The 27,036-nt window shown below is 39.6% G+C and overlaps 1 protein-coding gene across 1 annotated transcript; it reads right to left on the bottom strand.

Annotated features, from left to right (window-relative positions):
- Positions 1 to 1,616: 1,616 nt before the first annotated feature.
- LOC115816297 (interferon-induced very large GTPase 1-like) lies at positions 1,617 to 26,666 on the bottom strand. Its single transcript, XM_030779257.1, has 12 exons — positions 26,417 to 26,666; positions 25,588 to 26,064; positions 24,442 to 24,699; positions 24,093 to 24,353; positions 23,080 to 23,337; positions 22,731 to 22,991; positions 21,748 to 21,975; positions 21,588 to 21,629; positions 21,077 to 21,325; positions 20,022 to 20,279; positions 19,673 to 19,933; positions 1,617 to 6,277 (listed from the first exon to the last, which is right to left on the bottom strand). The coding sequence occupies exons 1-12, from the start codon at positions 26,664 to 26,666 to the stop codon at positions 1,617 to 1,619; spliced, it is 7,464 nt and encodes a 2,487-aa protein (XP_030635117.1).
- Between the last annotated feature and the right edge of the window lie 370 nt (positions 26,667 to 27,036).

The following is a 27,036-nucleotide window of genomic DNA, read 5'->3' as shown; positions in this document are numbered from 1 at the left end:
ACATCTGACTTATCCATTCTATCTCAGCTGATTAATAGTTATTGGTTACACCTGTTACTCACTATGTAAGGTTTGTCTAGCTCTCAATTCAGTGCCCTGTCTTGGAATCCTTCTGCCTTGTGACTGTTCTGCTTATAATTTGCCTTTGTTTTATTTCTTTGTTTATGTCCTTAATATTCTCAGAGCATTTATTTTTCCACCAATACAGTCAGCAAACCTACTACTGATTGGTTCTCTGCATCCCCTGTTAACTCTGCAATTTGTTTCACATTCTGTTTATTCTGGAAAAGAACTCTGGTCTGCTGTGATAGAAAAGAAAAATATATACAAATATATAAGGTGATATTTCTATTTATTTTAGAAGTTATTACCCACTGTATGTTGTAATTCTGCTCTGTGGAACATTAAAGACATTAACAGCCAATAAACTCATGCTATGTTTTCATTCTCCAAGAGAAGCTGGAGTGTCCCACAAGAAGAATTCTAGGTCCTTTGTGCACAAATTCCAACTGACATTCAAACACATTTCTTTTAATCCTGTTGCATCCCTGGGACTCAAACAAGATAAACACTATTGTTTTTAATATATAGATATACTAATCCATAGAAAATCAGTTTGAACTGAGTTTATTAGCCAACCGAAATGTAGCTGAGAACAAAATTCATACATTTTGCGGACAACAAATTTTATGAAACACTAGAAATTTAAGACCATATGTCTTGATTATTTGTCCAGAGCCAATGGGAACATATGACATACATTTTCTAAAACATATTATGATAGCTGATTTATATACTGCATGATTGCATATACAAACATGAGCCAAAGGGAAAAAAATGCATGAGTCATCTGTAGCATGAACAGTGAAGCCCACACAGTTGAAAAACAGATAAACATATCAGGTAAACATCAGAAACAGCTAAAATTAAATCAAACATTAAATTTGACTCACACCACATCAGTTTAGCTCTGTCATTTTACTCTCTATTTTACTCTCTATCTTCTTGATCAACACTGTCTCATTCTTTTATAGAGGCGTAAAAGTTTTTGCTAGGTTTGAATTAACAGTAACTAAAATGGATAAAATATTGCTTAATGCATTGTTATATTTCAATTTCATACCAAGACAAACAACTCCCCATAATAAAACCTCACATAATTGTTATTGCAAAAGTACATTATTAAAATATTCAATATAACTTCAGAGGAAAAAAAATCATGTAAGCAAGTGAAAGCTATTGTCAGCATTGTACATACTATGAAACAGATACTATTGTCAAAGCTTTTCATTATGCTTAAAATACAGGTTTTAAAAGTTAAGGTATAAACTTCATTACTGAATCATGCTTCAACAAATGAGTTTGCAGTACACTTGATTCAAATCAATGTGGTTTTGTATATATGAAGTAAAATTTCCACAAGCATATAGTTTCGGTTTATTAACAGTAAGTTAAAATATATCTGGATCCTCACAAACACCTGTGGACAAACTACTTAGCCAATAATCAGTTATTGTTTTATTATATCATTGGTGATGGTGCCAAGGTCTTTGGATCAAAACTTAAAGTGGTACAGAGAATACAGTTTTAAATAAGCTCTTAAGTATTCCTTGTAATTAGTGCATGTTGTAATATTTATTCAGGACTTTTTCTGCCTGTTCTTTTTTAATGTTTTTCCACTCACTAGGTATATCTGCTGGTTGAGCATTATATTGCTTAGCAAACTCCTCGTTGAATTTTGCCATGACATATTTCCAGTAGTCTGAGGCCTGTATGCTGCTGTCTGGGATAATATTCCAGTCAGGGAAAATCTCTCTGTAATCTTTATAAGGGTGCCACTTATCCTTTGTCTCGGTGCATTTGAACCTTGACTCACTGTGGACAAGAGAAGAACAGATATCAATCATCAGTTTTCCAGAGGATTCCCATCGGTATCTACCTAATCCTTCAGGTCTGTGAATTGAGGCAGAATGATTACTGTGTTTTTCCCCTCCTGCCTCACATGGTGCCTTGCAGAATGGACACTGTTTCCCACAGCCAAACATTTGTTTGAACAACACATCCTGTGGTTTGAGTTTAAGAGTTTTCAGTTTATCTTCCAAATTTCTTTTCTGAAATGACTCCTTCAAGTCTACTTCCAGTTCCTCCAGTGATTTTTTAAGGTGTTTCACAAACTGGTCCTGGTTCGCATTGTTAAGGGTCAAAAAGTTTACACGAGCTTCATGAGAGACTGTCAGTCTGTCCCTCAAAACTGTGCAAAAATTGTTAATGAAGTCCTTTATGTTACTGGATATCTCTGTGTCTTTCTGTGTTTTGGAAATGGCCTCTTCAATGCTTTTTATAGCCACAGTCAGATGCTTCTCCTCCAACTTTGACATTTTCTCCTCTGAACAGTGTTTGGTAACTTGATCAGATATCCAGTCTTTCACAAATTCTTCATAAGAGGAAATGTAACACACATAGTTTTCAAAATCAGATTCATCAAGCAGTTGTTTCAAAAGTGAGTACTGAAAGGAGCCACGTGAGCTGAAATTAACTGACCCTTTGCTGGACAAAACTTCATCAACAATGTCAGTGCCAAGGACTTTGGAAATATAGCTCTCTATTGCTGGTCTGAGACAGTATTTTGTAAATTCATCTGCTTTCCTCTGACACTGGTCATGGTCAAAGAAAAGATCCTTGAAGTCTGTCCAGTACTTCTCTTTGTTTCTTTCGAGGCATCTGCGGGGATCATTTTTTTGTATGAAAGATTCATGCATTTTTTGGAATTCCCTCCCTGCAATGCTACAAATATGCAGTTTCAGATTCTCCTCAAACTTTTTGTCTGTTTTGAGATGTTCATTGGCCTTTAAAGTCTCATCAATCAAATTCAGAATTTCTCTGATGTGTGTCTCATCATAGTTGGTCTCCTCCGCTCTAATGTTAGCAGCAGACTGCTTACATTTTGCTATAAGGTTGCTCGACATTACCTGGATGTCCTTAATCCAACTTTGATTCAAAAGATGTGTAATATGCTCCCACCATGTACAGGCAGTGAAGGGCTTTAATCCAAACTTTTTTTCAAAACTGATTTTGTCTAAGTCGTGTGCCACTGAAATTCTTTTGTGTTTAAGATTTATCAATACTTGTCCAAAAACACTTCCCATGACATCTTCTTTTTTAATCCCTTCGAATGACAATTCACATATTGTTTGATCCCACGTGTTTTCAAAGTCAGACCTAAGTTCCTCCACTGATTTTTTAGACTTGTTCCTCTGGCACTCTTCAAGCAATGCAAGCACTCTCTTCTCCAATATACTGGTGTGGTTGTTTTTGATGGACTCCAGCGTTATCATTCCCTGACGGAGTGAAGCAGCTCTATCTAGACGATGCGTCACAGAATTCTCTAATTCTGTTTTCAGGGATTTGGCACTGTTTTCAAAGTCCCCTCTATATTTTTCCACAAGTTCCACATGGCAGTCTGTTTTCTTGTAGTATGAAGCAATATTGTCTAAAATGTTTTTTTCTCCTTTGGTGAGCTCAGTGCATGCATCAGTTTTCAGCTGAGTGACAAAGCTTTTTATGTCTGATGTCTGTGATGTCTCAGGGAAATTACAAAAATTGGAAATCTTTGTTTCAGCTGTTGTTACCCATGTGTGCACGTCCTTTCGGAATTCCCATTCCCACTTACTGAGTTCAGTGCACACCTTCATGTAAGAATCAGCAACCAAGCTGTTCCTAAAGCTGAAAATGAAGTTTTCATGCTTCACAGCGCTCCATAAGCTTTCAGTCCACTCCAGAAAATGCATAACAGTGTTTCTAGATGTCTTGCATTTCTTGAAAACATCAATCATGCTCTTTTTGAAGTCATAGACAGATTCACTGTAACCTGTACTGACTGGTGACATGGGGGGAGTTCCATGCCAGAGTCCAGGGATGTAAACACTGTCAGTCTCTGGATCATATTCCATCACATCAGTGAATTTTTTGTTCTCTGCGTTCTTCTCCATTTTTGCTGCTGCCTGTGTCATCTCATTCAGCTGCTCCAATAGCATTTTTCGATCCTTCATGTTCTTGTCATGTGCTGAGACATCAGCTACATTTTGATGCACAAACAGACATTTGGGTCTCTTGCCCACTTCCTTCATCCTGAGAAAGGCATGAACAACAATCTGCAAGATGTCTTTCATTTCTGTGGAGTTCTCCATAGCAATGTTTATAATTGTCACATCACTCAGTCCAACTACAAGTGTGGCCAGTTCATTGTCATGCTCATAGCTGTAGTCAAGTTGAGCCAGTTCTGGTGACTTCAGTCCCTCTGTGTCAATGATAAGTAGAAAATCACAATTAAGTTCTTTTCTCATGTCATCTTTGATTTTGATTAGCACCATGAAAGCCCCTCTAGTGCATCTTCCATTACTGACAACAAACTGCACCCCAAACATGGTGTTAAGAAGAGTAGACTTCCCTGTGCTCTGGACTCCCAAAACTGTCACCACCAACATTTTATTATTTGGCTTCACCAGACTGTTCAGCTGACCAAGCACATCACTCACCCACCTCAGGGGTATATTAGATGCATCTCCATCAACCAGTTCAATAGGGAAGCCCTCAAGCAGCAACTCTGCACAGAGTTTGGGGAGGTGAAGCATTTGTTTATGTGATTCTTCATTTTTTGAAAGGATGACTGCTGATTCATACAGCTGACCCATTTCACGTAAAAAGTGTTCGATTCCTAAGGAACTCTTTGAGATTTTGTTGTCCAGCTCTGCAATTTCCTCTTTGCTTTCTTCTGAGGAGTCCTGACATTTCTCTTTATACTGCTCTCTAAGAGTTGATAGCTTTTCACGGGACAGATTGTCCAGATTCATCTTCATCCATTTTAAGAAGTAGGATCTCTCCAAGCCTGGCCTTGATAGTGCACTAATGAAACACTTCATTGCCTCTGACACGTCATATTGTTTTTGCTTCTGTCTGAGTTCCATCTTCTTTTTTCTGAGATCACTTTTATACTGTTCAATATCCTGATTCCAAGCTTTCCTCAGTCTGCACTCCTCCTTCTCTACCCTAGCCACCTCCATCCAGATGTCTCCCTGCAACGGGAGTTGTTCCTCTTTGAACTGTTGTATGTCCTGTATTTTTGATGTGATTTCATCTGCATTTCTCTTGGCATTCTGACATTCCACTGTGTCCTCATCCACACGGATTCCAAGTTCATGTGCCACTGTGGTCATCTGCTCCAGTGTCATTTTGTGTGGGTTGTTTGTAATCACATCTGTTACTACGGAGCGAAGAGTCCTGATAAAGTCTGCATCATTCTTTTTGTCTTTGAGAATGACATTTCCTTTCTTTAGTCCTAAGTGCTTGGCTTCATTTTTTAAAGTATCATAATTAAAGGTGCTGCTCTGTGCATTGCCAACCAAATACAACTGTGCTTTAACATGTGGACTGGGAGGCATCTTGTAGTTTGAGTCCAACTGATCAAAAAACACAAACACTGCTGCAGATGTCTGACACAGGAAATGATACTGAGTCTCAAATGTACTGATATCACCTCTCAAATTAGCTACAGCCACAGGCTCTGGAAAGATGTCAATACTTTTGTTCCCACACGGAAGATACCAGCTGATTTCCACCAGGCCATTTGATATTCTCTTCAAAGCATCACCTGAGTCCATGTTATGGTGAACAAATGTGTCATGATACTGTTGGGGATTACTGAGTAACATGTTTAAAATGTGTGACTTTGAAAGGCTGAATTTACCAAGTCTTACAAAAGACACCAGTGGGATATTAGAGACAACTATTCTCTCCTCCACAAATCCTCTGGGATCTCCCAATGAATGTGGTCTAAACTTTTTAAGAATTTCTCTCATTGCCCAAAGCATGAATGTGACCTGTTTTGTGTCACAGTTTGGCAGAAGCAGAGGAACAGAGAACTGGCATAAAGACATTTTCAGGGCCATTTCCTGCTGAAGAAAACTATCTGAGCAGAGAAAGAGTGCAGTTATAATGTCTAAAGGATTTATGTCCTTTATTTCCCGTGGTTTCTCCTCATCACTGTCCCAGTCTGTGTCATTACTATTAGTGTCATTTGACGGGACAAGTTTAACAGACCTGGCAGTAACATTCACCATCATTAGTTTCTTCAGGAAGAGCCATGGCAGTGAGGAGAGTGACTGAACTGACTCATCTGTGACACTCTCCCTGCCAATCTCCAGGACTCTACTGAGGGAGAGCTTCTCAGGATGGCACTGCTCCAAATCCAGGTCCTGCAGAAGTCCTGTCAGCACTGTACCTGTTAATGATGAGAAATGAAATTGTATGAATTTCTCCAATCTCAGTGGCACCAAACCTTGATTATAAATGTTGAATTTTATATAATGTTCAGTGAGAGGGTGTAAACATGTGGCTGATGACTGACGCTTGTGCAACAATCTGCTGCAGACACTGAGTGGAGTTTAGTTTATGATACATATTGTTGTTGATTTACCCCCAACAGGTGTTTCATTTGTGAATTATCCTGGGATGTCTAAAAGCCTATGGAGGCTGACTTGCTGTCTCAAGGTAGGCTGACAAACATAAATGATTTGGATATATGGGGGCTGAATAAATAAATAAATAAATAAATAATTTGGCATAATTGCTGGATATGAAAATAGAATTACTAAATGATAATTTCCATTTGTATGTCCAAAATAGGTGCATTTTTTATTTTTCTGGCCCTAAAAAGTGCTGTTACTTTTCTCTCTTGGTCAGGCTCTGCAGTGACATAAAAAATTGACCAGTCATGTGTTAGAAAGAACACAGATAAGGCTGGAGTTTTGAAAAAGTGAGTTTAGGAATATTACCTGTACACTCAGACACAGTGACTGCCTCACTGTGAGCTCCACTGTCACCAACAGAAACAAGGCTGAATGTGTACTCTGTTCCTGGATGCAGGTCCTTCACCTCTGCAAAGTGGGAGCCTGTAATATTCAAGATCTCTGAGTGTGTGCCATTGGAGTAAGTCAGTTCAAATGTGTTGATGTTGTCGGGAGGATCCCAAAAAAGAGTCACAGAGCTGACAGTGACAGACTTCACTGTAATCTTTTCTGGTACAGGAATCACTGTGGAAAAAAAACACTGCCATGTATTAGGTGGTACAACATGAATAATTGAAAACATGTCTAAATATGAGTGTATGTGTGTGGGCACACAAATAACATTCTGTGTAATATGCTATCCTTTTCTTCTCAGGGCCCATTGTAATGATGTCTTTTAACAAGGATTGTAATGACGAACATCTGTGCATCTTATCGTCCTGAGCCTGACAATAATGCACATATGAATTTATATAAGTCATATGTATATAAAACTGATCAGTGAACACATAGTCTACGTTGTTCATTTAGATACTCTTCTATTAGAGCACACATTGTAACCAACTCCTAAACACATACATTGTACTTGTGAACAGAGTGTGAGCTGTTTGAGTCATCGCTGTTTTCCTGTGAAGATGTGGAGTTTTCATATATTACAAATCAGTGCTCATGCTACATACTCTCTGCATGTGAATAAGCTTCCTGCTTACTCTGTTTTAAAAGTGACAAAAATTCTTCTCAGTAAAATCTGCCATGTACATTTCTCAATTCAGTGTCTGGTTTGACTGGTCTGTGCTGGACTTTGCGCAACGTCAGTTTGGCCATCAGGTGCAGTTCATGAGGAAACTTTGCCATGATGTGTCCAAATGCTGTGTTACTCTCTGTGACTGTCTATACCTGCCTTATCTGACCTGTCCACTGCCACAAAGGTTCAGACAGATTGTTTTTGGGTGCCCACTGACTTATGACAGTGAGCATGGTTGCCTAGTAATTTTAACAATGGCATAATGGCATGAGCTCTTTCATAATTCATCTGCTCCCACTTTTCACTGCTCTCACATGACTTTTAAAAGTAAGCACAAAGGATATATATACAGGTATTTCCAATCAATGAATGAGGAATCTACAAAGTTAATTAAGGACTTCTTAATAACTAATGAAGATTTCAAAACACGTTTTCATGATTAATTTGAAAATAAGGATTGTCAAGCACTACAGACACTAAAATGACAACTGAGGGAAATTCCTTTATCCCCATCATTTTCCCTATCTGTCACTGCTCATCTAGCTAATTATTCTCTCTGTGCAGTTGCTGATGAGTACAATGAGGCAGAAGTCTGTACCGACCACCACTGACGATCCCTCTCCAGCAAAACTCTTGTGATCTACAAAGAGTTTTTTTTTAACCTTTTTTAGGCACTTAATAATCTGCATTTAAGGTTATAAAACTACTGTAGATTACTGGTGCAGGTAAATAATTATAAACATTATGAATATGCAAAAAGTGCATAAAGTCAGACATTTTCCCTTTTTTGTCATCAGTCAAAAGTACAAGGAGTAGTGTGAATGGGAAAAAACACAGGGAGTGGATCACAGACTTCCTGTTCCACGTCCATGTAAGACTCCTGTTAGAGTCGCACAGAACTCTAAAGCTGTGACCTTTGCTCGGTTTTTCCCTCTCAAACTAGTCATCATGAATAGACATATTTACCTCCACTACAGAAAGATAGATAAGCACAAATACTGCAGTACTTTGGCTTACCATAATTAATGTGGCTAAACCACAACAGATTTTACCTATTCATTTGCTCATGGGAATCCTTTGAGCATGGAGGTTTGTTGACTACTAAATTAGAGAGGACTTACTTTCAAAAAAGAACATGAAGAACAGTTTAGAAGTACCTACAGTGTGAACATTGGCTTTGTGGAGACTAAGAGCGAGGAAGTCATACAGACTCTTCTTCAGCAGCTCTGTGACACTTTGGAATATGTCCAGTATGAGTTTATGTTATTAATTTATTGTTGTAGTTGCTGATAACCCCCGAAAGTAGTTTCTCTTTCAACAATTGGGGATGTATAAAATCCTATGAACTTTAAGTTCTTCTATGAAGGTATGTTTGGAGACACTGTGAGAGACAGAACATGTGGGATCTGTGACAGCTTAATAGTTCGCCAAACTGGCCCTGATTTGCTCTGTGCTTGTAACTATTTTGTTTTCTGTGTGAAATGACTAGCATAATACATGTAATCAAAACACACTTACTTGTGCTTGCAGAGGTGCTAGCAGCAGTGCTTCTCTTTCCATTTGTGAGAACAGTGACAATGTGAAAGGAGTACGTGGTCCCTGGTTTCAGGGTGTGGAAGGTAACTGTGCTGGACTCTGTTGTCTTCTCCTGAATATTCTGTCCATTACATTCACATGTCACATGGTATTCCTTTATCCCAGTAGCTGATTTATCCCAACTAAGTATGACTGACGTACTACTGACATTCTCAACTTTGATGTTGTCAGGTGGGGCAGGTTCTGCAAAAGCAACAAATGCACCAGTCATGTATCACAGAGGGTGTGAATAAGGCTGGAGTTTTGAGAAGAATGAATTGAGGGAAATTACCTGTGCACTCAGACGCAGTGACTGCCTCACTGCGAGCTCCATTCTCAGCAACAGAAATAAGGCTGAATGTGTACACTGTTCCTGGATGCAGGTCCTTCACCTCTGCAAAGTTGGAGCCTGTAATATTCAGGGTCTCTGAGTGTGTGCCACTGGAGTAAGTCACTTCAAATGTGTTTATCTTGTCGGGAGGATCCCAAGAAAGAGTCACAGAGTTGCTAGTGATCAATTTCACTGTAAACGTCTCTGGTACAGGAATCACTGTGGGAAAAAAAACACTGCCATGTATTAGGTGGTACAACATGAATAATTTAAACATGTCTAAATATGAGTGTATGTGTGTGGGCACACAAATAACATTCTGTGTAATATGCTATCCTTTTTTTCTCAGGGCCCATTGTAATTATGTCTTTTAACAAGGATTGCAATGACGAACATCTGTGCATCTTATCGTCCTGAGCCTGACAATAATGCACATCTGAATTTATATAAGTCATATGTATATAAAACTGATCAGTGAACACATAGAGTAAGCTGTTCAGTTAGATACTCTTATTTTAAAGTACACATAGTAACCAGCCCCTAAATACATACATTGTACTTGTGAACGTGAGCTGTTTGAGTCATCGCTGTTTTCCTGTGAAGATGTGGAGTTTTCATATATTACAAATCAGTGCTCATGCTTCATACTCTCTGCATGTGAATAAGCTTCCTGCTTACTCTGTTTTACAAGTGACAAAAATTCTTCTCAGTAAAATCTGCCATGTACATTTCTCAATTCAGTGTCTGGTTTGACTGGTCTGTGATGGACTTTGCGCGACTTCGGTTTGGCCATCAGGTGCAGTTCATGAGGAAACTTTGCCATGATGTGTCCAAATGCTGTGTTACTCTCTGTGACTGTCTATACCTGCCTTATCTGACCTGTCCACTGCCACAAAGGTTCAGACAGATTGTTTTTGGGTGCCCACTGACTTATGACAGTGAGCATGGTTGCCTAGTAATTTTAACAATGGCATAATGGCATGAGCTCTTTCATAATTCATCTGCTCCCACTTTTCACTGCTCTCACATGACTTTTAAAAGTAAGCACAAAGGATATATATACAGGTATTTCCAATCAATGAATGAGGAATCTACAAAGTTAATTAAGGACTTCTTAATAACTAATGAAGATTTCAAAACATGTTTTCATGATTAATTTGAAAATAAGGATTGTCAAGCACTACAGACACTAAAACTGACAACTGAGGGAAATTCCTTTATCCCCATCATTTTCCCTATCTGTCACTGCTCATCTAGCTAATTATTCTCTCTGTGCAGTTGCTGATGAGTACAATGAGGCAGAAGTCTGTACCGACCACCACTGACGATCCCTCTCCAGCAAAACTCTTGTGATCTACAAAGAGTTTTTTTTTAACCTTTTTTAGGCACTTAATAATCTGCATTTAAGGTTATAAAACTACTGTAGATTACTGGTGCAGGTAAATAATTATAAACATTATGAATATGCAAAAAGTGCATAAAGTCAGACATTTTCCCTTTTTTGTCATCAGTCAAAAGTACAAGGAGTAGTGTGAATGGGAAAAAACACAGGGAGTGGATCACAGACTTCCTGTTCCACGTCCATGTAAGACTCCTGTTAGAGTCGCACAGAACTCTAAAGCTGTGACCTTTGCTCGGTTTTTCCCTCTCAAACTAGTCATCATGAATAGACATATTTACCTCCACTACAGAAAGATAGATAAGCACAAATACTGCAGTACTTTGGCTTACCATAATTAATGTGGCTAAACCACAACAGATTTTACCTATTCATTTGCTCATGGGAATCCTTTGAGCATGGAGGTTTGTTGACTACTAAATTAGAGAGGACTTACTTTCAAAAAAGAACATGAAGAACAGTTTAGAAGTACCTACAGTGTGAACATTGGCTTTGTGGAGACTAAGAGCGAGGAAGTCATACAGACTCTTCTTCAGCAGCTCTGTGACACTTTGGAATATGTCCAGTATGAGTTTATGTTATTAATTTATTGTTGTAGTTGCTGATAACCCCCGAAAGTAGTTTCTCTTTCAACAATTGGGGATGTATAAAATCCTATGAACTTTAAGTTCTTCTATGAAGGTATGTTTGGAGACACTGTGAGAGACAGAACATGTGGGATCTGTGACAGCTTAATAGTTCGCCAAACTGGCCCTGATTTGCTCTGTGCTTGTAACTATTTTGTTTTCTGTGTGAAATGACTAGCATAATACATGTAATCAAAACACACTTACTTGTGCTTGCAGAGGTGCTAGCAGCAGTGCTTCTCTTTCCATTTGTGAGAACAGTGACAATGTGAAAGGAGTACGTGGTCCCTGGTTTCAGGGTGTGGAAGGTAACTGTGCTGGACTCTGTTGTCTTCTCCTGAATATTCTGTCCATTACATTCACATGTCACATGGTATTCCTTTATCCCAGTAGCTGATTTATCCCAACTAAGTATGACTGACGTACTACTGACATTCTCAACTTTGATGTTGTCAGGTGGGGCAGGTTCTGCAAAAGCAACAAATGCACCAGTCATGTATCACAGAGGGTGTGAATAAGGCTGGAGTTTTGAGAAGAATGAATTGAGGGAAATTACCTGTGCACTCAGACGCAGTGACTGCCTCACTGCGAGCTCCATTCTCAGCAACAGAAATAAGGCTGAATGTGTACACTGTTCCTGGATGCAGGTCCTTCACCTCTGCAAAGTTGGAGCCTGTAATATTCAGGGTCTCTGAGTGTGTGCCACTGGAGTAAGTCACTTCAAATGTGTTTATCTTGTCGGGAGGATCCCAAGAAAGAGTCACAGAGTTGCTAGTGATCAATTTCACTGTAAACGTCTCTGGTACAGGAATCACTGTGGGAAAAAAAAACACTGCCATGTATTAGGTGGTACAACATGAATAATTTAAACATGTCTAAATATGAGTGTATGTGTGTGGGCACACAAATAACATTCTGTGTAATATGCTATCCTTTTTTTCTCAGGGCCCATTGTAATTATGTCTTTTAACAAGGATTGCAATGACGAACATCTGTGCATCTTATCGTCCTGAGCCTGACAATAATGCACATCTGAATTTATATAAGTCATATGTATATAAAACTGATCAGTGAACACATAGAGTAAGCTGTTCAGTTAGATACTCTTATTTTAAAGTACACATAGTAACCAGCCCCTAAATACATACATTGTACTTGTGAACGTGAGCTGTTTGAGTCATCGCTGTTTTCCTGTGAAGATGTGGAGTTTTCATATATTACAAATCAGTGCTCATGCTTCATACTCTCTGCATGTGAATAAGCTTCCTGCTTACTCTGTTTTACAAGTGACAAAAATTCTTCTCAGTAAAATCTGCCATGTACATTTCTCAATTCAGTGTCTGGTTTGACTGGTCTGTGATGGACTTTGCGCGACTTCGGTTTGGCCATCAGGTGCAGTTCATGAGGAAACTTTGCCATGATGTGTCCAAATGCTGTGTTACTCTCTGTGACTGTCTATACCTGCCTTATCTGACCTGTCCACTGCCACAAAGGTTCAGACAGATTGTTTTTGGGTGCCCACTGACTTATGACAGTGAGCATGGTTGCCTAGTAATTTTAACAATGGCATAATGGCATGAGCTCTTTCATAATTCATCTGCTCCCACTTTTCACTGCTCTCACATGACTTTTAAAAGTAAGCACAAAGGATATATATACAGGTATTTCCAATCAATGAATGAGGAATCTACAAAGTTAATTAAGGACTTCTTAATAACTAATGAAGATTTCAAAACATGTTTTCATGATTAATTTGAAAATAAGGATTGTCAAGCACTACAGACACTAAAATGACAACTGAGGGAAATTCCTTTATCCCCATCATTTTCCCTATCTGTCACTGCTCATCTAGCTAATTATTCTCTCTGTGCAGTTGCTGATGAGTACAATGAGGCAGAAGTCTGTACCGACCACCACTGACGATCCCTCTCCAGCAAAACTCTTGTGATCTACAAAGAGTTTTTTTTTAACCTTTTTTAGGCACTTAATAATCTGCATTTAAGGTTATAAAACTACTGTAGATTACTGGTGCAGGTAAATAATTATAAACATTATGAATATGCAAAAAGTGCATAAAGTCAGACATTTTCCCTTTTTTGTCATCAGTCAAAAGTACAAGGAGTAGTGTGAATGGGAAAAAACACAGGGAGTGGATCACAGACTTCCTGTTCCACGTCCATGTAAGACTCCTGTTAGAGTCGCACAGAACTCTAAAGCTGTGACCTTTGCTCGGTTTTTCCCTCTCAAACTAGTCATCATGAATAGACATATTTACCTCCACTACAGAAAGATAGATAAGCACAAATACTGCAGTACTTTGGCTTACCATAATTAATGTGGCTAAACCACAACAGATTTTACCTATTCATTTGCTCATGGGAATCCTTTGAGCATGGAGGTTTGTTGACTACTAAATTAGAGAGGACTTACTTTCAAAAAAGAACATGAAGAACAGTTTAGAAGTACCTACAGTGTGAACATTGGCTTTGTGGAGACTAAGAGCGAGGAAGTCATACAGACTCTTCTTCAGCAGCTCTGTGACACTTTGGAATATGTCCAGTATGAGTTTATGTTATTAATTTATTGTTGTAGTTGCTGATAACCCCCGAAAGTAGTTTCTCTTTCAACAATTGGGGATGTATAAAATCCTATGAACTTTAAGTTCTTCTATGAAGGTATGTTTGGAGACACTGTGAGAGACAGAACATGTGGGATCTGTGACAGCTTAATAGTTCGCCAAACTGGCCCTGATTTGCTCTGTGCTTGTAACTATTTTGTTTTCTGTGTGAAATGACTAGCATAATACATGTAATCAAAACACACTTACTTGTGCTTGCAGAGGTGCTAGCAGCAGTGCTTCTCTTTCCATTTGTGAGAACAGTGACAATGTGAAAGGAGTACGTGGTCCCTGGTTTCAGGGTGTGGAAGGTAACTGTGCTGGACTCTGTTGTCTTCTCCTGAATATTCTGTCCATTACATTCACATGTCACATGGTATTCCTTTATCCCAGTAGCTGATTTATCCCAACTAAGTATGACTGACGTACTACTGACATTCTCAACTTTGATGTTGTCAGGTGGGGCAGGTTCTGCAAAAGCAACAAATGCACCAGTCATGTATCACAGAGGGTGTGAATAAGGCTGGAGTTTTGAGAAGAATGAATTGAGGGAAATTACCTGTGCACTCAGACGCAGTGACTGCCTCACTGCGAGCTCCATTCTCAGCAACAGAAATAAGGCTGAATGTGTACACTGTTCCTGGATGCAGGTCCTTCACCTCTGCAAAGTTGGAGCCTGTAATATTCAGGGTCTCTGAGTGTGTGCCACTGGAGTAAGTCACTTCAAATGTGTTTATCTTGTCGGGAGGATCCCAAGAAAGAGTCACAGAGTTGCTAGTGATCAATTTCACTGTAAACGTCTCTGGTACAGGAATCACTGTGGGAAAAAAAACACTGCCATGTATTAGGTGGTACAACATGAATAATTTAAACATGTCTAAATATGAGTGTATGTGTGTGGGCACACAAATAACATTCTGTGTAATATGCTATCCTTTTTTTCTCAGGGCCCATTGTAATTATGTCTTTTAACAAGGATTGCAATGACGAACATCTGTGCATCTTATCGTCCTGAGCCTGACAATAATGCACATCTGAATTTATATAAGTCATATGTATATAAAACTGATCAGTGAACACATAGAGTAAGCTGTTCAGTTAGATACTCTTATTTTAAAGTACACATAGTAACCAGCCCCTAAATACATACATTGTACTTGTGAACGTGAGCTGTTTGAGTCATCGCTGTTTTCCTGTGAAGATGTGGAGTTTTCATATATTACAAATCAGTGCTCATGCTTCATACTCTCTGCATGTGAATAAGCTTCCTGCTTACTCTGTTTTACAAGTGACAAAAATTCTTCTCAGTAAAATCTGCCATGTACATTTCTCAATTCAGTGTCTGGTTTGACTGGTCTGTGATGGACTTTGCGCGACTTCGGTTTGGCCATCAGGTGCAGTTCATGAGGAAACTTTGCCATGATGTGTCCAAATGCTGTGTTACTCTCTGTGACTGTCTATACCTACCTTATCTGACCTGTCCACTGCCACAAAGGTTCAGACAGATTGTTTTTGGGTGCCCACTGACTTATGACAGTGAGCATGGTTGCCTAGTAATTTTAACAATGGCATAATGGCATGAGCTCTTTCATAATTCATCTGCTCCCACTTTTCACTGCTCTCACATGACTTTTAAAAGTAAGCACAAAGGATATATGTACAGGTATTTCCAATCAAATCATATAAATGATTAAACCTGTGAGGAATCTACAAAGTTAATTAAGGACTTCTTAATAACTAATGAAGATTTCAAAACATGTTTTCATGATTAATTTGAAAATAAGGATTGTCAAGCACTACAGACACTAAAATGACAACTGAGGGAAATTCCTTTATCCCCATCATTTTCCCTATCTGTCACTGCTCATCTAGCTAATTATTCTCTCTGTGCAGTTGCTGATGAGTACAATGAGGCAGAAGTCTGTACCGACCACCACTGACGATCCCTCTCCAGCAAAACTCTTGTGATCTACAAAGAGTTTTTTTTTAACCTTTTTTAGGCACTTAATAATCTGCATTTAAGGTTATAAAACTACTGTAGATTACTGGTGCAGGTAAATAATTATAAACATTATGAATATGCAAAAAGTGCATAAAGTCAGACATTTTCCCTTTTTTGTCATCAGTCAAAAGTACAAGGAGTAGTGTGAATGGGAAAAAACACAGGGAGTGGATCACAGACTTCCTGTTCCACGTCCATGTAAGACTCCTGTTAGAGTCGCACAGAACTCTAAAGCTGTGACCTTTGCTCGGTTTTTCCCTCTCAAACTAGTCATCATGAATAGACATATTTACCTCCACTACAGAAAGATAGATAAGCACAAATACTGCAGTACTTTGGCTTACCATAATTAATGTGGCTAAACCACAACAGATTTTACCTATTCATTTGCTCATGGGAATCCTTTGAGCATGGAGGTTTGTTGACTACTAAATTAGAGAGGACTTACTTTCAAAAAAGAACATGAAGAACAGTTTAGAAGTACCTACAGTGTGAACATTGGCTTTGTGGAGACTAAGAGCGAGGAAGTCATACAGACTCTTCTTCAGCAGCTCTGTGACACTTTGGAATATGTCCAGTATGAGTTTATGTTATTAATTTATTGTTGTAGTTGCTGATAACCCCCGAAAGTAGTTTCTCTTTCAACAATTGGGGATGTATAAAATCCTATGAACTTTAAGTTCTTCTATGAAGGTATGTTTGGAGACACTGTGAGAGACAGAACATGTGGGATCTGTGACAGCTTAATAGTTCGCCAAACTGGCCCTGATTTGCTCTGTGCTTGTAACTATTTTGTTTTCTGTGTGAAATGACTAGCATAATACATGTAATCAAAACACACTTACTTGTGCTTGCAGAGGTGCTAGCAGCAGTGCTTCTCTTTCCATTTGTGAGAACAGTGACAATGTGAAAGGAGTACGTGGTCCCTGGTTTCAGGGTGTGGAAGGTAACTGTGCTGGACTCTGTTGTCTTCTCCTGAATATTCTGTCCATTACATTCACATGTCACATGGTATTCCTTTATCCCAGTAGCTGATTTATCCCAACTAAGTATGACTGACGTACTACTGACATTCTCAACTTTGATGTTGTCAGGTGGGGCAGGTTCTGCAAAAGCAACAAATGCACCAGTCATGTATCACAGAGGGTGTGAATAAGGCTGGAGTTTTGAGAAGAATGAATTGAGGGAAATTACCTGTGCACTCAGACGCAGTGACTGCCTCACTGCGAGCTCCATTCTCAGCAACAGAAATAAGGCTGAATGTGTACACTGTTCCTGGATGCAGGTCCTTCACCTCTGCAAAGTTGGAGCCTGTAATATTCAGGGTCTCTGAGTGTGTGCCACTGGAGTAAGTCACTTCAAATGTGTTTATCTTGTCGGGAGGATCCCAAGAAAGAGTCACAGAGTTGCTAGTGATCAATTTCACTGTAAACGTCTCTGGTACAGGAATCACTGTGGGAAAAAAAACACTGCCATGTATTAGGTGGTACAACATGAATAATTTAAACATGTCTAAATATGAGTGTATGTGTGTGGGCACACAAATAACATTCTGTGTAATATGCTATCCTTTTTTTCTCAGGGCCCATTGTAATTATGTCTTTTAACAAGGATTGCAATGACGAACATCTGTGCATCTTATCGTCCTGAGCCTGACAATAATGCACATCTGAATTTATATAAGTCATATGTATATAAAACTGATCAGTGAACACATAGAGTAAGCTGTTCAGTTAGATACTCTTATTTTAAAGTACACATAGTAACCAGCCCCTAAATACATACATTGTACTTGTGAACGTGAGCTGTTTGAGTCATCGCTGTTTTCCTGTGAAGATGTGGAGTTTTCATATATTACAAATCAGTGCTCATGCTTCATACTCTCTGCATGTGAATAAGCTTCCTGCTTACTCTGTTTTACAAGTGACAAAAATTCTTCTCAGTAAAATCTGCCATGTACATTTCTCAATTCAGTGTCTGGTTTGACTGGTCTGTGATGGACTTTGCGCGACTTCGGTTTGGCCATCAGGTGCAGTTCATGAGGAAACTTTGCCATGATGTGTCCAAATGCTGTGTTACTCTCTGTGACTGTCTATACCTACCTTATCTGACCTGTCCACTGCCACAAAGGTTCAGACAGATTGTTTTTGGGTGCCCACTGACTTATGACAGTGAGCATGGTTGCCTAGTAATTTTAACAATGGCATAATGGCATGAGCTCTTTCATAATTCATCTGCTCCCACTTTTCACTGCTCTCACATGACTTTTAAAAGTAAGCACAAAGGATATATGTACAGGTATTTCCAATCAAATCATATAAATGATTAAACCTGTGAGGAATCTACAAAGTTAATTAAGGACTTCTTAATAGCTAATGAAGATTTCAAAACACGTTTTCATGATTAATTTGAAAATAAGGATTGTCAAGCACTACAGACACTAAAACGACAACTGAGGGAAATTCCTTTATCCCCATCATTTTCCCTATCATCTGTCACTGCTCATCTAGCTAATTATTCTCTCTGTGCAGTTGCTGATGAGTACAATGAGGCAGAAGTCTGTACCGACCACCACTGACAATCCCTCTGTGTATCCCTCTCCAGCAAAACTCTTGTGATCTACAAAGAGTTTTTTTAACCTTTTTTTAGGCACTTAATAATCTGCATTTAAGGTTATAAAACTACTGTAGATTACTGATGCAGGTATGTAATTATTAACATTATGAATACGCAAACAGCCTATGCTATTATAGGGCATGTTAAGGCTGCAGTAGGAGTGCATAAAGTCAGACATTTTCACTTTTTTGTCATCAGTCAAAAGTACAATGAGGAGTGTGAAGAGGAAAGAACACACGGCGTGGGTCACAGACTTCCTGTTCCACGTCCATGTAAGACTCCTGTTAGAGTTGCACAGAACTCTAAAGCTGTGACCTTTGCTTGGTTTTTCCCTCCCAAACTAGTCATCATGAATAGACATATTTACCTCCACTACAGAAAGATAGATAAGCACAAATACTGCAGTACTTTGGCTTACCATAATTAATGTGGCTAAACCACAACAGATTTTACCTATTCATTTGCTCATGGGAATCCTTTGAGCATGGAGGTTTGTTGACTACTAAATTAGAGAGGACTTACTTTCAAAAAAGAACATGAAGAACAGTTTAGAAGTACCTACAGTGTGAACATTGGCTTTGTGGAGACTAAGAGCGAGGAAGTCATACAGACTCTTCTTCAGCAGCTCTGTGACACTTTGGAATATGTCCAGTATGAGTTTATGTTATTAATTTATTGTTGTAGTTGCTGATAACCCCCGAAAGTAGTTTCTCTTTCAACAATTGGGGATGTATAAAATCCTATGAACTTTAAGTTCTTCTATGAAGGTATGTTTGGAGACACTGTGAGAGACAGAACATGTGGGATCTGTGACAGCTTAATAGTTCGCCAAACTGGCCCTGATTTGCTCTGTGCTTGTAACTATTTTGTTTTCTGTGTGAAATGACTAGCATAATACATGTAATCAAAACACACTTACTTGTGCTTGCAGAGGTGCTAGCAGCAGTGCTTCTCTTTCCATTTGTGAGAACAGTGACAATGTGAAAGGAGTACGTGGTCCCTGGTTTCAGGGTGTGGAAGGTAACTGTGCTGGACTCTGTTGTCTTCTCCTGAATATTCTGTCCATTACATTCACATGTCACATGGTATTCCTTTATCCCAGTACCTGCTTCATCCCAACTAAGTGTGACTGACGTACTACTGACATTTTCCACTTTGATGTTGTCGGGTGGGGCAGGTTCTGCAAAAGCAACAGATTCACCAGTCATGTATCACAGAGAGTGTGAATAAGGCTGGAGTTTTGAGAAGAATGAATTGAGGAAAATTACCTGTACACTGAGACAGAGTGAGTGTCTCACTGCGAGCTCCATTCTCACCAACAGAAACAAGGCTGAATGTGTACTCTGTTCCTGGATGCAGGTCCTTCACCTCTGCAACGTTGGAGCCTGTAATCTTCAGGGTCTCTGAGTGTGTGCCACTGGAGTAAGTCACTTCAAATGTGTTGAGGTTTTCAGGAGGATCCCAAGAAAGACTCACAGAGTTGATAGTGACAGACTTCACTGTAATCTTTTCTGGTGCAGGAATCACTGTGGGGGAAAACACTGCCATGCATTAGGTTATGCAACACAAATCATTGCAAATATGTGTGTGTGTGTGTGAGTGTGTGTGTGTCTGTCTGTCTGTGTGTGTGTGTGTGTGTGTGTGTGTGTGTGTGTGTGTGTGTGTGTGTGTGTGTGTGTGTGTGAGAATAAAACTGCAAAAAAAAATGCACAGTTAACATTGCTGAACTTCAGTTTCATCTGGTGGACTTTTGATAGGTTAACGCTAGAATTCATTGGTCTGGTTTGCTGTGTATTGTCAATAGAACATCTTAGCAATAGAGACACAACTGAAAGAGGGATTCTTAAAATAACCTAAAATTGTTAGATCCTCATAAAAGTAATTCATTCGTGAAGTACCATATTTAATCTCTACACTGGGGCAAGGAATCAGTGGGCGGAGAGGATGTTAACATGCGAATGATGGTTGACACTTGCGGAACATTCTGCTGTACACCCAGAGTGGAATACGTCCAAGATCATTTTACGTTGTTAAGATTATTACTGCTGTTGCAGATAACCCTCAAGAGAGGTTTTCTTTATCAACAATTCTGGGATGTCTAGTTGCTGTCTGAAGGTAAGTTTGGAGACTCTGGGAATCATTTGGAGACATGGTGACGGACAAAATATTTGTGGACCATGACAGAATTACTGGATTTGTAAGTGTAATTATTGAAGCGTAATGTCCATTTGCATCTTCAAAGGGGTAAATAGTTCGCCAAACTGGCCCTGATTTGCTCTGTGCTTGTAACTATTTTGTTTTCTGTGTGAACTGACTAACGTACCAGTGCTAGCAGCAGTGCTTCTCTTCCCATTTGTGAGAACAGTGACAATGTGAAAGGAGTACGTAATCTCTGGTTTCAGGGCGTGGAAGGTAACTGTGCTGAGCTCTGTTGTCTTCTCCTGAATATTCTGTCCATCAGATTCACATGTCACTTGGTATTCCTTTGTCCCAGTAGCTGGTTTCTCCCAGTTAAGTGTGACTGATATACTACTGACATTCTCAGCTTCGCTGTTGTCCATCTGTGCAGGTTCTGCAAAACAACAAATGCATCAACAAGTGATGTTTAAGAGACAGATGACAGTAACTCACTAGATTATCAGAAAGCTCATATAGTCTTTATAAGATGGACACAGTTGAAGTAGATATAGATTTTAAACTTCTTCATATTATATCCACATTTGTCTTATCCTCTGTAGTCATCTCCTGAATATTCTGTCCATCAGATTCATTTGTAACATGTTATCCCTTTATCCCAGTACCTGCTTAATCCCAACTAAGTATGACTGACGTACTACTGACATTTTCCACTTTGATGTTGTCGGGTGGGGCAGGTTCTGCAAAAGCAACAAATTCACCAGTCATGCATCACAGAGAGTGTGAACAAGGCTGGAGTTTGGAGAAAAATGAATTGAGGAAAATTACCTGTACACTGAGACAGAGTGAGTGTCTCACTGCGAGCTCCATTCTCAGCAACAGAAACAAGGCTGAATGTGTACTCTGTTCCTGGATGCAGGTCCTTCACCTCTGCAACACTGGAGCCTATAATCTTCAGGGTCTCTGAGTGTGTGCCACTGGAGTAAGTCACTTCAAATGTGTTGATGCTTTCAGGAGGATCCCAAGAAAGACTCACAGAGTTGATAGTGACAGACTTCGCTGTAATCTTTTCTGGTGCAGGAATCACTGTGGGTGAAAAACACTGCCATGCATTAGGTTATGCAACACAAATCATTGCAAATGTGCGAGTCTGTGTTTGTTTGTGAGAATAAAACTGCAAAAAAAATGCACAGTTAACATTGCTGAACTTCAGTTTCATCTGGTGGACTTTTGATAGGTTAACGCTAGAATTCATTGGTCTGGTTTGCTGTGTATTGTCAATAGAACATCTTAGCAATAGAGACACAACTGAAAGAGGGATTCTTAAAGAGGGATTCTTAAAATAACCTAAAATTGTTAGATCCTCATAAAAGTAATTCATTCGTGAAGTACCATACTTAATCTCTACGTTGGGGCAAGGAATCGGTGGGCAGAGAGGATGTTAACATGCAAATGATGGTTGACATTTGTGGAACATTTTGCTGATGACCCAGAGTGGAATACGTCCAAGATCATTTTATGTTGTTAAGATTATTACTGCTGTTGCAGATAACCCTCAAGAGAGGTTTTCTTTATCAACAATTCTGGGATGTCTAGTTGCTGTCTGAAGGTAAGTTTGGAGACTCTGGGAATCATTTGGAGACATGGTGATGGACAAAATTTTTGTGGACCATGACAGAATTACTGGATTTGTAAGTGTAATTATTGAAGCGTAATGTTCATTTGCATCTTCAAAGGGGTAAATAGTTCGCCAAACTGGACCTGATTTGCTCTGTGCTTGTAACTATTTTGTTTTCTGTGTGAACTGACTAACGTACCAGTTTGAATCAAAACACACTTACTTGTGTCTGCAGAAGTGCTAGCAGCAGTGCTTCTCTTCCCATTTGTGAGAACAGTGACAATGTGAAAGGAGTACGTGGTCCCTGGTTTCAGGGCGTGGAAGGTAACTGTGCTGGGCTCTGTTGTCTTTTCCTGAATATTCTGTCCATCAGATTCACATGTAACATGGTATTCCTTAATCCCAGTACCTGCTTCATCCCAACTAAGTATGACTGACGTACTACTGACATTTTCAACTTTGATGTTGTCGGGTGGGGCAGGTTCTGCAAAAGCAACAAATTCACCAGTCATGCATCACAGAGAGTGTGAACAGGGCTGAAGTTTGGAGAAAAATGAATTGAGGAAAATTACCTGTACACTGAGACACAGTGAGTGTCTCACTGCGAGCTCCATTCTCAGCAACAGAAACAAGGCTGAATGTGTACTCTGTTCCTGGATGCAGGTCCTTCACCTCTGCAACACTGGAGCCTATAATCCTCTGGGTCTCTGAGTGTGTGCCACTGGAGTAAGTCACTTCAAATGTGTTGATGTTTTCAGGAGGATCCCAAGAAAGACTCACAGAGTTGATAGTGACAGACTTCGCTGTAATCTTTTCTGGTGCAGGAATCACTGTGGGCGGAAAACACTGCCATGCATTAGGTTATGCAACACAAATCATTGCAAATGTGCAAGTCTGTGTTTGTTTGTGAGAATAAAACTGCAAAAAAAATGCACAGTTAACATTGCTGAACTTCAGTTTCATCTGGTGGACTTTTGATAGGTTAACGCTAGAATTCATTGGTCTGGTTTGCTGTGTATTGTCAATAGAACATCTTAGCAATAGAGACACAACTGAAAGAGGGATTCTTAAAGAGGGATTCTTAAAATAACCTAAAATTGTTAGATCCTCATAAAAGTAATTCATTCGTGAAGTACCATACGTAATCTCTACGTTGGGGCAAGGAATCGGTGGGCGGAGAGGATGTTAACATGCAAATGATGGTTGACACTTGTGGAACATTTTGCTGATGACCCAGAGTGGAATACGTCCAAGATCATTTTACGTTGTTAAGATTATTACTGCTGTTGCAGATAACCCTCAAGAGAGGTTTTCTTTATCAACAATTCTGGGATGTCTAGTTGCTGTCTGAAGGTAAGTTTGGAGACTCTGGGAATCATTTGGAGACATGGTGATGGACAAAATCTTTGTGGACCATGACAGAATTACTGGATTTGTAAGTGTAATTATTGAAGCGTAATGTCCATTTGCATCTTCAAAGGGGTAAATAGTTCGCCAAACTGGCCCTGATTTGCTCTGTGCTTGTAACTATTTTGTTTTCTGTGTGAACTGACTAACGTACCAGTTTGAATCAAAACACACTTACTTGTGTCTGCAGAAGTGCTAGCAGCAGTGCTTCTCTTCCCATTTGTGAGAACAGTGACAATGTGAAAGGAGTACGTGGTCCCTGGTTTCAGGGCGTGGAAGGTAACTGTGCTGAGCTCTGTTGTCTTTTCCTGAATATTCTGTCCATCAGATTCACATGTAACATGGTATTCCTTAATCCCAGTACCTGCTTCATCCCAACTAAGTATGACTGACGTACTACTGACATTTTCAACTTTGATGTTGTCGGGTGGGGCAGGTTCTGTAAAAGCAACAAATTCACCAGTCATGCATCACAGAGAGTGTGAACAGGGCTGAAGTTTGGAGAAAAATGAATTGAGGAAAATTACCTGTACACTGAGACACAGTGAGTGTCTCACTGCGAGCTCCATTCTCAGCAACAGAAACAAGGCTGAATGTGTACTCTGTTCCTGGATGCAGGTCCTTCACCTCTGCAACACTGGAGCCTATAATCTTCAGGGTCTCTGAGTGTGTGCCACTGGAGTAAGTCACTTCAAATGTGTTGATGTTTTCAGGGGGATCCCAAGAAAGACTCACAGAGTTGATAGTGACAGACTTCGCTGTAATCTTTTCTGGTGCAGGAATCACTGTGGGTGAAAAACACTGCCATGCATTAGGTTATGCAACACAAATCATTGCAAATGTGCAAGTGTGTGTGTGTGTGTGTTTGTGAGAATAAAACTGTAAAAAAAATGCACAATTAACATTGTTGAACTTCAGTTTCATCTGGTGGACTTTTGATAGGTTAACGCAAGAATTCATTGGTCTGGTTTGCTGTGTATTGTCAATAGACCATCTTAGCAATAGAGACACAACTGAAAGAGGGATTCTTAAAATAATCTGAAATTGTTAGATCCTCACAAAAGTAAATCATTCATAAAGTACCATACTTAATCTCTACGTTGGGGCAAGGAATCAGTGGGCGGAGAGGATGTTAACATGCATATGATGGTTCACACTTGTGGAACATTCTGCTGTAGACCCAGAATGGAATACGTCCAAGATCATTTTACGTTATTAAGATTATTACTGCTGTTGCAGATAACACTCAAGAGAGGTTTTCTTTATCAACAATTCTGGGATGTCTAGTTGCTGTCTGAAGGTAAGTTTGGAGACTCTGGGAATCATTTGGAGACATGGTGACGGACAAAATATTTGTGGACCATGACAGAATTACTGGATTTGTAAGTGAAATTATTGAAGCGTAATGTCCATTTGCAGCTTCAAAGGGGTAAATAGTTCGCCAAACTGGCCCTGATTTGCCCTGTGCTTGTAACTACCGTAATTTCCGGACTATTAAGTGCACCTAAATATAAGCCGCACCCACTGAATTTAAAAAAAATATTTATTTTGAACATAAATACGCCGCACATGTCTATAAGCCGCAGGTGCCTACATTGAAACAAATGAACTTTACACAGGCTTTAACGAAAGACCGTGCCTGTAACACGGCTCGTAACAAAACAGTAGCCTACCAAGAATATTTATGATGTCGTGCGGGCCGATGGAAAGCTCCGCTATGTTTGCATGAGTGAATTTGCGGAAGTTTGAAACTTTTTCCTCGTAGCCCGGAGGGAGCTGCTGACACAGAGTCGTCCGTGCCCTGATGGACAGGCCTTTACGTCTCATAAATCTGAGACACCACGATGGTCCACCTCTAAAATCCTCAAACTTCATTGCGGTGGTGATTGTTTTGGTTTTCAGTCGGATCTGCACAGTTGAAACACCTCGGCCGTCTGCTCTCTGTGCGTTGACCCAGTCTTCGAGGTCATTTTCTAGTTCGTGCCATCTGCTTTTCTTCCCTCTGAAAGCTTTTGTTGTCTTTTTGCACTGAGTCAGTTCCTCACGCGGCTGTTTCCAACGTCTTATCATCGACTCATTAAGGCCAAACTCCCGTGCAGCAGCTCTATTTCCTTTTCCAGCAGCCAGATCGATCGCCTTCAACTTGAAAGCTGCATCATATGCATTTTGTCCGTGTCTTTCCCATGATAAGGGCGTGTACATGACAAAATGACTACCTTAATCAGAATGATTCAGTGGGAGCGCGCTCGATTTAATGTAAAGAGTTTCATTGGTTCACCATAACCCGTTCGGCAATTTCATTGGTCTAATGTTACGGAGCTCAGTTTTTTGGCGGCATGAAGCTTGTGAAACCGGGAAAAATCCATAAATTAGCCGCTTCATTGTTTAAGCCGCGAGGTTCAAAGCGTGGGAAAAAAGTAGCGGCTTATAGTCCGGAAATTACGGTATTTTGTTTTCTGTGTGAACTGACTAACGTACCAGTTTGAATCAAAACACACTTACTTGTGTCTGCAGAAGTGCTAGCAGCAGTGCTTCTCTTCCCATTTGTGAGAACAGTGACAATGTGAAAGGAGTACGGGGTCCCTGGTTTCAGGCCGTGGAAGGTAACTGTGCTGAGCTCTGTTGTCTTCTCCTGAATATTCTGTCCATCAGATTCACATGTCACATGGTATTTCTTCATCCCAGTAGCTGGTTTCTCCCAGTTAAGTGTGACTGATATACTACTGACATTCTCAGCTTTGCTGTTGTCCATTTGTGCAGGTTCTGCAAAACAACAAATGCATCAACCAATGATGTTTAAGAGGCAGATGACAGTAACTTACTACATTATCAGAAAGCTCATATAGTCTGTATCTGATGGACACAGCTGATGTAGATATAGATTTTAAACTTCTTCATATTTTATCCACATTTGCTTGTATGCACTTTGACATAGAATTGACCTTTTTAGTTGGATGCATCTATCATCATATTCTTATTGGCAATGTGTTTCTCTTGTAGATTTATGTCTTTAAATAAGTGCCCTTCTCTTATATTATTCATAAAAACATTCAGAAAATATAGGTAAGGATGAAAATAAAATAATTTCTGTAAAACACCTGATGCTATTTCTTTTTATCTGC

This window comes from Chanos chanos, chromosome 7, assembly GCF_902362185.1.
Source record: "Chanos chanos chromosome 7, fChaCha1.1, whole genome shotgun sequence".
Lineage (NCBI taxonomy): Eukaryota > Metazoa > Chordata > Actinopteri > Gonorynchiformes > Chanidae > Chanos > Chanos chanos.
Note: the sequence above shows the minus strand (reverse complement) of the source record. Positions and strands in the feature narration are given on the sequence as shown.